General features: G+C 50.7%; 1 protein-coding gene across 1 annotated transcript in view; it reads right to left on the reverse strand.

The window, feature by feature from the left end:
* The window catches only part of Cfap77 (cilia and flagella associated protein 77), a 121185-nt gene that overhangs the window by 21601 nt on the left and 88304 nt on the right, over positions 1-11280 (reverse strand). Inside the window, exons 4-5 of the mRNA XM_021195104.1 lie at positions 9561-9666; positions 5309-5410 (exon numbers count right to left, since the gene is read on the reverse strand). Of these exons, the coding sequence (XP_021050763.1) occupies positions 5309-5410; positions 9561-9666 (208 nt within the window). The remainder of the gene's footprint in view (positions 1-5308; positions 5411-9560; positions 9667-11280) is intronic.

Raw genomic sequence — 11280 nt, forward strand, 5'->3', positions numbered from 1 at the left:
TGTGATATGTGTGGTGTGATGTGTATGGTATAAGAGTATGTGTGTATATGTGGTGTATGTGTGTGTGTGATGTGTGTGGAATAAGTGTGTGTGTATGTGATATGTGGTATAGGTATGTGGTGTGATGTGTATGGTATAGGTATGTGGTGTGATGTGTATGGTATAGGTATGTGGTATGATGTGTATGGTATAGGTTTGTGGTGTGATGTGTGTGGTTTAAGTGTATGTGATGTGTATGGTGTGTGTGTTATGTGTGCAGATGCCTAGATGATACAATTGTAGGAATTACAACTATAGGAATTGTTACTACCTCCCAAATGTGGGATTGCTCTGTCACTGAGGACAATACTTCTCCAAACTTCCCCCACCACCTATATATCATCCCATTGTCAGTCTGTGACTTCTCTGTCCATGTCGCACTAATTCAATGGCTGCAGGGTGGCCAAACTCATTCTGGCTTGTTCATCACCATATTCTCAGATTAGAGAATCTGCCATGGAGGTGTTCAAGGAGGAAATTTTTTGTTTGTTTGTTTGTTTTAGAGACAGGGTTTCTCTGTGTAGCCCTGGCTGTCCTGGAACTCACTCTGTAGACCAGGCTGGCCTTGAACTCAGAAATCCGCCTGTCTCTGCCTCCCAAGTTCTGGGATTAAAGGCATGCGCCATCACAGCCCGGCAAGGAGGAAATTTTTGAATGAATGAGCAAACAGATGAGTAAATGATAGGTGAATGCATGGATGGATGGATGGCGGATGGATGGATGGATAATAGATAAATGGATGATAGATGGATGGATGGACGATGGATGGATGGTGGATGGATAGATTGATGATGGATGGATGGTGGGTGGTTAGATGATGGATGGATGATGGATAGATGAATGATGGATGGATGGATGGATAGATAGATGGTGGATGGATAGATTGATGATGGATGGATAATAGATGGATAGATGGATGGATGATAGATGGATGGATGATGGATGATGGATGGATGGATGAATGATGGATAGATAGATTGATGATGGATGGATAGATTGATAATGGATGGATGATGGATGGATTGATGGATAGATGGATGGATGAATGGATGATGGATGAATGATGGATAGATGAATGATGGTGGATAGGATAGATGGATGATGGATGGATGGATGAATAATGGATGGATGGATGGATGGACAATTACCTCCATCTTCAGCTTACTGTGAACCAGGAGCTCTGCTTAATTCTGCACAAATGTGCCCTACCAGAGAACTTCATTAGCACATTTTTATAGAAAAGGATGTGGCTCTTAGATAGGCAAAGCCATTGGGCAGAGCAGGATGCCATCACCATTTGATTGACTGATGATGGATGCTCTTTGCACACACAGGCTGTTCCTACTTCCTTGCCACACCTGATGCTGGATGCTCTCTTGCACACACGGGCTGTTCCTACCTCCTTGCCACACCTGATGCTGGATGCTCTCTTGCACACACAGGCTGTTCCGACCTCCTTGCACACTGGCCTCTGTCATCCTCTGAGGTCCCCAGGGTACACTGCCTTGCACGCACGGGCTGTTCCGACCTCCTTGCCACACTGGCCTCTATCACCCGCTGAGGTCCCCAGGGGACCCTGCAGACACTACAGACAGAACAAGAGTCCCCCTGCTACTGGGAGTAGAAAGGGTCAGCCTGGTGGCTCTCCCTTAGGGGTGGGAGATGATGACTTCATACCCTCCATATGAGGACCCAGAGAGTCTGAGTTATTCTCCTAATAGTGTGGGGTCTTTTATTTCCAAGAGTTCTTGCTCTGCCTCCCACATAGCTCCATGGCCATGTAAGAGGAAACCATGGAGTCTCGATCCAGAATAGGCCTCACAGGCCTACTTTCTTCTTTCTTGTCTTGTCTTGTCTTGTCTATTTATTTGTTTGCTTGTTTATATGCGTACACTGTCACTGTCTTCAGACACACCAGAAGAGGGCATCAGATCCCATTACAGATGGCTGTGAGCCATCATGTGGTTGCTGGGAATTGAACTCGGGGCCTCTGGAGGAGCAGTCAGTGCTCTTAACCGCTGAGCTATTTCTCCAGCCCCTGAGCCTACTTTTCTTTTTGGATGTAGAGACTGAAGCTCCACACTCCCAGCCTCTCAACGAGGCCCTCACATAATGAACATCCATATCAGATAATGGGTAACTGTCCACCCGGTACTGCTACTGCCTGCCAACTGCAGGACACAAAGACTAGAAGGAAGCCAGGGCCACTGGAGGCCCTGCCTGCGAGGCCCACTACAAGGATGTGCCACTGCCTTCCTTGGCCTCGGGCTCTCCCCAGACCCCCTTGTAACAGGCTGATAGGGAGCAGAGAGCAGCCTGTCTGACACATTGACCCGGCCCAGGCTGGACGCCCGAGCCTGCCTGCCGCTTTTCCATGTGAAAGGTGTTTAATTATTTCTGACAGAGTTCAGCCTCCACATCTGTTCTTGAGCAGGGAGGGTCTGCTTAGGTTATCCATCACTGTGACAGGTTCAACTTTTTTGGAAATGCATTTTCCCATCATAATGGGGCCAGGATAGGGGCGGCAGATCAGCAGTGACATGCGACCCAGACAAAGACCCCTCTGGGGCTTCCTGTACCATGAAACGACAGCAGCGTGACCTGGGCCCGGCATGCCTTCTGAGCACAGCCCCTGCTTGGCGGCAGGGACACGGCCGTGCTGGGCATCTGTGTGAGGCTTTCATTGTGTCCGTGAGAGGCTTTGAAACTCTCCGGCCACTATGCTCTGGTTACTCTTTCATTTATCCATTCACTGCAGGGTGACTCACCGCCTCCTCTGTGCCAGGTGCCCCGCTTAGCTCTGAGGACATGGCTAGGGCCTGGTTCTTGTGGACTTATGCATTACTGAGGAAGATGAAAGACTGTCTAGTTAATCACCTGACTGAAGATGCTAAGCCCTTCAAAGGGAAGCTTTGAGGCCTCGGGCACCCCTTGGCGATGAGGAAGTGCCTGATAGAGGTCCTTCAGAGACAGAAAGGAGTCTCAGGAACCCCAAGATTAAGGCAGCTCTGCCTTCAGTATCCATACTGGTGTACTGACACATACAAATTGTGCTTCCAACACCGAGTTTGTGCTGCAGGCTCAGTTAAGATAATGGCAGCTCTCAGAGGCCTGAGGCTCTCTAATGTACAGAAATGTACCTGAGCGGTCCTCCTCAAAGAACCTAGCACACATGCTGCGTTCCAGGGCCTGTACAGCGGGTGATCCCAGAGGTGCCCTTGGAAGACACACAGGAAAGACTTGGGATTTGGCCTTGCTCCTCTGTCTCAAATGGTTAGTGTGTTACCAGCGTGGGCAAGAAAAGTGCTATGCAAGGTTCCAGGCTAGCCACTCCAGAGAGGCTGACGCAGCACTGGACTCTCTTCGCCTGCAAGGCTGGGTTGGGATGTTCGTTCTGAGGATAAAATGGCATTCTCTACACCACATTAACCACACATGATGCCTGCCACCAGAAAGAGTTGTCATTGCTGGGTAACTGCTTCTAATGGTATCTCAGAAGTCCTAATGAGTAGCAGAAGTCCCCAGACTCTGAGACAAACCCCCTCGCTTCCAAACAGAAGCACTGAGTCATTTCTACCCCCAAGCTTCTATCAGGGCCAGCTACTGTAAAAATAGAGGCCACCTGGAAGGCATCTTGTGCCCATGGGAGCCGGGGGCCCTGGTGTCCCTCTGGCAATGTCACCGAGATGCTTGCATGTGCTTGGTCACATGCATAATAGAAAAGAGAGCCAAGGAGAAAATGAGATCTGTGGCAGGGGTGGGGTGGGGGTAGTGGTGAGGGTATGGGCAGAGAGAGAGACCTCAGGAGAGGTGGTGACCAACTGAAGGCAAGAAGAGAGATCGTGCGGGACACAGAGAGATGGAGAAACCAGAGGGAGGTTTTGCTGTTGAGACTTCGCGCTGACAGGTGCTAAGAGGTGGCAGTGTGGCAGTGACTCCCGCCACCTCCTGATCAGTGTTCAGTCATGTTCTTTCTGTGACATTTGTTGTGAGCCCAGCAGAGGCCTAGGCTGACGGGCAGCAGGGCACATGGTCACTGACATCTGTCGATGGAGGCCACTTGGGCAAGACACAAGAGGCCACATCCAGCGTGGCCCAGCCGTGTTCCCGTGGAAGCTCAGCAGCTTGTTCAAGTGCATTAGGCTCAGGAAGGCAGCGGTCCTGTCACTGTCTAACTCACAGTGTCAGGCAGCACAGCCGGGCCGGCTGCCTGGGAATATTGCTGGTGCAGCTGTCTTGATAGGGCCAGAGGTGTCCCTCATGACCTTCAAGAAAGTCTCCTTCTGCCTGGGTTGGCTGCACACAGCCTGCCTATGCAGCCTCTCTTGTTCTAGACCTGCAGTTCCAGCCCTCCTGTTTCCCTTAGTCTGTAATGCTACCCTGGCCCACCCCACAGTGTCCTTGTCTTGCTAAGAATTGCTGATCATGACTCCCTGGGTGTTACAGGGTCACATGGTGAAAGAACAAGGTCCACTCTAAAGCCAGAGAGCAGCCTGGCCCCTGTATCCCAACTCCCCTTTATTCAGATGCCCCACTTAGGGAGTCATTTCTTGCCTCTCAACTGGTACCATCATTCAGGTAGATTAGCAGCGAGGGCACAAGCTTATTTCCCATCTGGGTGCATCTTCCCCATACAAGATACATTTGGTCCCATCACTAGAGTGATGCTCTCTACACAGACAGCCTCTGCTTCTAGGTAGCCAGCCATCCCAGCTCTGTGCTGAGATGACCTGGGATTTCCCAAGGTTCCGCCTCTTCCCAGCACTCTCCATGTTTCCTGTCTATAAAACAGGTCAACGCCAGCAGCTTGTCCATGGGTGCTTATCAAGAGTCAAGCCACATGATGTCAGCTGCCACAGCCTGCCTCTGCAGTCCCAGCATACCTATAGTGAGATTGGAAGTACAGACAGGAAAATGCGCAGAAGTTTAAGCCACCTAAGCTTCCGTACAAGAACGAACAGGGGGGGGTCCACCTGGATTCCGGTAAAGGACAGGGGTGACGCCCAAAGCTGTTTCCATAGTGAACATCTGCACTCACATACGTATACATACGTGTGCACACTACTGCCCCTCGCCAATCGCATACTACACACATGTTTAAAAAATTAGAATTTCTGATGAGCTAAGTGGACTCAGAACCTGGATAGAAGGAAAGTCCCTAGATGCCCTCTGCCACCATTGGTGGTCAGAAACCCACGGAACTCTGAGACCGGTGAGCATCAGCTAGCCCCAGCTTTGGTGCGGAAAGGTGGCTGCAGGGGCTACTGACCTCCTTGAAGTGAGGCATGTGCCAGAGAGCATCCAGCTTCACGGGAGGCTTGTACTTCCTCAGCTGACTGCTCCTCGTCTCATACAGCTTCCCCAGGATCACCTGCAGGTCAGAAAGGCAGTGCTGAGATGCTCGCCCTGCTACCTAGAGGCCTTAGAGTCGCCATGGAAACGACCCCTCTGAGCAGTCTGTGGAGGAGTTTCTAGACAGGGCTAAGTGAGGAGGGAAGACACACACTGAATGTGAGCACACACAGCCTGGGGTCCTGGACCAATGGGAAAAAGGAGAGAGTTGAGCAGAGACATCCATTCTCTTCCCACTTCCTGATTGATACAACGTAACTCCTGCCTCCAAGCCTTCTCAGCTATGACTGACCTATCTTCAAACACGGAGCCCAAAGACGTCCCTCCCTCTTTAAGTTATTCTGTCATGCATGTCATATCAACAATACAGCTAACACACCAGGGCAGTGACCATGGGGCCCTGGAGTAGGGGCTAGGATTGTGGGCTGACAATCTTGAGGGTCCCTTCCCTCCAGCTTGATCTTTCTTCAGGGCCATCTCACAGCACTGACCCCTGGCCCTACCCCTGTGTACTGTTCATGGTTGCTTTGGGTACTGGCTGGCTTTGTGTATCAACTTGACACAAGCTGGAGTCATCAGACCGGAAGGAGCCTCAGTTGGGGAAATGCCTCCATGAGATCCAACTGTAAGACATTTTCTCAATTAGTGATCAGTAGGGGAGGGCCCAGCCCACTGTGGGCTGGTGGCCCTGGGTGTAGTCTGTAATTTAAGCCTGAGAGCCTTATCTGGTCCCATTCTAGCTCCCAAATAATTGACACAAAGACCTAGTAAGCTTAGCAACAAGCTTTAAGCCTAGGCTGGGCAGATTCTGAGCTATTCTGACCCTCTGAGCTATCTACTTCCCAGCCACATGGTCCTTTACCTTTAATCTGAGCCTTGCCCTGGCTCACTCTATCCATGTGTGTCCTCATGTCTGCTCTCTCACTGCAAACGCATGGCGAATCCCCCTGGCCACCCCACATGGCCTCTCTACCTTCCCTCTGCATGGCGCTTTCCTTACTTCTCTCTCTCCCTGGGCCCCCTGGCTGGGATCGGAAGTCCAGCCTTCCTATCTCCTCTGCTCAGCCATAGGCTGGTCAGCTCTTTAACCAATCAGAGATAACCGGAGACCATTCTATACACAACATTGATCAATGTTCAATAATCATGACAATGCTAACATCTGGACTCTAACCAGATCTCTGGGCACAGAAATCAGTAACTGAATATACAGTGCACAAGAGCCACTCCCCACCAACTGAGTTCTAAAGAAGGCAGGCTGAGCAAGCCAGGGGAAGCAAGCCAGTAAGCAGCATCCCTCCATGGCCTCTGCATCGGCTCCTGCTCCAGGTTCCAGCCCTGTGTGAGTTCTTGCCCCGAAGTCCTCCAATAATGGGTGCTGATCTGGAAATGTAAGTCAAATAAACCCTTTCCTCCCCAACTTGCTTTTGGTCATCGTGTTTCGTCACAGCAATAGAACCCTGACTAAGACACTTTGGTTTCTGGTTTGACCATAGAGCAGCAGCTATTTGAGAATCTCTACCTTCTACCCTAAAACTAACTAACACAGCTTCTGTGGTTCACAGGGAACCCTGGGGTCACTGCCCCATGGTGATGGCCTGTCCAGGAGGAAGGAGGAAAGATGGTGGGCATCTTTGGGGTGAGGGAACTTGAGCATAGCTAGAGCCTGAGAGGTCTCTCATGGGCTTCAAAGGTGGGGAAGCCCATTTCTTCTGAGTTTGATCCCCACTAACAGATACCAGCAGGTTTACAGTCAGTCTTGTAGTTCATGGTGTCTGTCCAGGATTGAGATGTGTCCCTTCCAAACTCAAATGGTACTGCCCTAACCCCCGAGTGACTGTGGAGATGGGGCTCATGAGGGTACTTGAGGTTAAATGGAGTCAAGAGTGGGTTTCAATTCAACACAACTACAGTCTGTAGAACATCGGGTGGGTGATAAGGGTTCTATCCCAACATGTGAGGACACAGTAGAGGGTGTCTGTCTGCAGCCAAGGAGTGAGACCTCAGGGGAAATTAGTCCTGCAGGCACCTTGATCTTGGAGTTACAGATGCTGGAGCCATATCTGGAGTAGTGAGGGCTGGGTAGAGAGGCGCAGGTATCCAGTGGGTCCCCACCTCTCTCCGATGGCCTCCTCAGCCTGCTCCTTTGCTCCTTTACTGCCTTGCTTCCTACAGTCTTTGTTGTGGCAGTTCCCTAGGGACAGGTCATGGGATAGGCTAGGGGATGAACCTTGGCAGGCCTACATGTGAATTCTACAGGTTTCTAGAAATCTTTTAGGCACCATTTGTTGCATATAAGCCCAAGCTATAAAATGCCCTTCTCCCTGTTCCTAGAATTCTTCCAACTGGTTTAGGCCAAAAGTGCAGAACCCTAGGACCAGACCTAAAGTGACCTAGGTGTAAGCAGACATGTGTGACAACTAAGAACTAGATGAAGGAAGCAGTCTTTGTCTCTACAGATTCCTATGGTCAGGCCATCCATACTGCTAATGTGGTGTCTATGAGTAACTTCTAAGCCCTTAAGTTGGATATTCACTCTGTCTTCTAAAACAAGGCTAAGATTTTAAGTCAGGGCAGAGAGAGGTGGCCAAGTTGGGCTTAGGGCCTGTTCGATGCTTCATTTCCTTGACTAGAAAGGGTTTGCCGATGCCTGACAGCATGGTTCTTGTAGGAGCTGCTCATTCATGCTTAGGGTAGAGTAGCCAGCTCAAGGTCACTGCTGACTACATGGCAATTGTCACCAAGAACTTCATGAGGGATCAGCGCTGTCCAAGAGCTAGGGTCCCCTCGGCAGCACGCAGGCTTGCGGCAGAGCCGGGCTTCCTCTGGGATGTGGGTGATTTGGCCTTGGAAACTGATTATCCTTTCAAGCCTGGTAAGTTGTGATTGGCTCAGACAAGGCTCAGTACCTCGTGGCTTTGCTGGCATACGCAAGACAGCATGATACCTACAAAGACTTGGATCAGGATGCTATGGAGACAGTTCAGCGGGTAAAGTGCTTGCCAGGAAAATGTGGAGACCTCAGTTCGAAGCCCAGTACTCACATAGAAAGCTGGGTGTGGTGGCACTTGTCTGTAACCTCAGCTTCGGGGAGGTAGAGGCAGGCAGATCCTGGGTTTGCTGGGCAGACATTCTATGAACCAGGGAGTTCCCGGCTCAGAGAGAGACTATCTCAAAAAGCAAGGGGAGTGTGACTGAGTAAGATGCTCAGTGTTGACCTCTAGCCTCTCCGTGTGTGTCTGATTTCCTGAATGAGTGCGTCGTACTGAATGAGCTACCTCCCCAATCTCTGCCCCTGCATTCCTCTGGACCTGTTTTTCCATAAATCTTCCATCTAAGATCCTAACTGCAGATGCTGACCTGCTGTTAAAGCTCCCAGAAGCCGGAGTGCAGGCTGAGCAAGACGTGGGTGTTGTCTGTGATTGTTGCAAGAGCAGAGGTCTGCGTGCGTGTTAGACTGGTTTCGGCTTGTTCTGCTTTCCCAGAGGATCTTTCCCACAGCCCAGGCTGGCCTCATGCTATGACAGGTAAAGCTGACTTTGAACTCCTGACCCTTCTGACTCCACCCCCAGGGGCAGGCACGGTGAGTGCATGATCCCATACCTGGCTTGTTGCCTTGGTCATGGTGTCTGTTCGCAGCAGTAAAACCCTGACTAAGACACCTGCCTAGGATGTAGGATAAGGATGGATGCTGCCTCCTGCCACCCCGGGATGAGAAGCTGTGTTACTCCTGAGAAGGTTACTCAGTAACAAAACACTTTCATACTGTCTAAGAAAATGTGTTCTTTAACCCACCCCTGTAAAACGGTTTTCTATCTTGTCACACCAGCCCGTGAGGGACACACAGCTGTCTAGGCGGGTGGCAGTGAGGCCTAGTTTCCTCTGTAGCAAGTCAGGCAGAAATTCAGGGGATGGGCTCTATGTAAGAGTCAGTGTGACTGGGGCCGAAGCTCAGAGGTGACAGGGCCTGCTGACTGGTGTCCAGCCATCGTTTACACAGTCCAGGAGCAAGTACAAGCTGAAGGAAAGTGTCACTGAGACTGGTCTAGATTTGAATTTCAATGCAAGATGTGACTAGGCCCCCCGCTCCTGCCTCAACCACATACCCTAATGCTAACTCTTCTCTTCCTCCCCAAGCTTCAGCCCCTCAGAAGTGAAGGCACAACTACCTTCTGTTTCTTCTCCATTTTGATGGCTTGCTGAGTGGCCTTCTGTTCCTGTACCCACAGCTGCTGGTACCGATGTTGTAACAGGTCAAAGAAGGGTGTTGATGGCCTGTGGGGAGAAGGGCACACAGAGCTTGAGGCCTGGGTAAGACCAAGGCACCCACTTACAGAACAAGACACCTCCCTCTCCACGGGCCACAGGCCTCACCAGCAGCAGACCAAATTACCCTCCTCAGGGCCAGGAGAGGGCTCCTGTAGCACCTAGAAACCCCAGAGAATCAGATCCCATACACAAAGTGCTCTGCAAACATGGGGAGCCTCCGTGGGGTTTCTTTTGAGGGAACAAAGATTCTGTCCTTGGACTGATGTTGGATAGGGTTCACAGGCTCCTCAGAACCCTTTCTGCTATGCCTCTCATAGAGCCTGGGCTCTGCCCTCGTTATGCTGAGGCTAGTCCTGGAAAAGACTCCTGCCAAGAAGGTGTTCCGCCCTCAGTGTCTAACCTCCCTGGCGAATCGTCGGGACCTTCCTTTGTAGCCTTGGTGTCTGACTGTCCTGGTCCATCTCAGCAAGAATGCTGCCAAGTTGCATGAGCAATAAGCTGTCACTCCTAGGGTCTCTTCTCACTCAATTTCTGTCCTGTCCTGGAGAAGTGGCTCGGCACCTGTCAGTCCCATTGGGTTGGCAGACCCTCAGCTCGACAGCAGGGCCCATCTCTTTCTCAAGTTGCACTAGATGTCTCCACTGCTTGCCGTTTGGAAACCTGAGCCAGTGCTGGGCGCTCTGCAGGTACAAGCCTTCATCATCTTAGTGATGAGGAGGAGAGCAGTGCCGGGCAGTGCTCCAAGTAAGGTCAGTGGTCACAGGGCTCAAAGCTAATGTAGATCTAAGTCCTTCTGAGAAAGCAAAACAAATCAAACCAAAATGCTCGTAGGTTGGGACTGAGCTCTAAACAGATTGAATGATGGGTGTACAAATGGACAGCAGCCGTGTGCAAAGGATGCTGGTGAGCAGCAGCTGTCCAGGAGACAGGCCTGTCACTGATTCCGCCTCGTAGCCAGGACTCCAGGTTGGGAATGAACTCTAAACAGCTTGTAAGACAGAGTGTGTACACATACCAGACAGAAAGCCATCCTATTACCTACAGACAGGAAGCTAACCCACTGCCTAGAGCCACAAGTCAGGAAGGCACACCACTGTGTCAAACCTGCAGAAAATAAAGCTTTCCACTGTTCCAACTCCAGGACTCGGGAAGTGGAGGCAGGAGAATCACAGGGTCAGGAATCCCTGTCTTAACTACCTACCCTCCAAGAGTTAAGTTCTCAGTGAGGAGGGCTGCCTGGGGCACAGTCTGAGGTAATGGGGCTGGAGAGATGGTTTGGCAACTTAGAGTACTGGCTGCTCTTGCAGAGGACCCAGGTTCAGTTCCCAGCACTCACATGGCAGCTCACAACTGTCTGAAACTCCAGTTCCAGGAGACCGGATGTCCTGGCTTTTGAGGGCACTAGGCACTGATCTAGCACACAGCCATACATGCGGGAGAAGTACCAATACACATAAATTAAAACATTAGATATATAATAATAATAAACTAGAATAATCAATAGAAATATAGGCGATGTGCATTGGTGGGGGCTGAAATGGCCAGAAGGCTAATAGGAAATTCTCAGTGGATGAATTTCCCAGTAGATGGTTACTTCAGCATAGCCAGCACCCCCCCCCC

The sequence above is a fragment of the Mus pahari genome, chromosome 3 (genome assembly GCF_900095145.1).
Source record: "Mus pahari chromosome 3, PAHARI_EIJ_v1.1, whole genome shotgun sequence".
Classification (NCBI taxonomy): domain Eukaryota; kingdom Metazoa; phylum Chordata; class Mammalia; order Rodentia; family Muridae; genus Mus; species Mus pahari.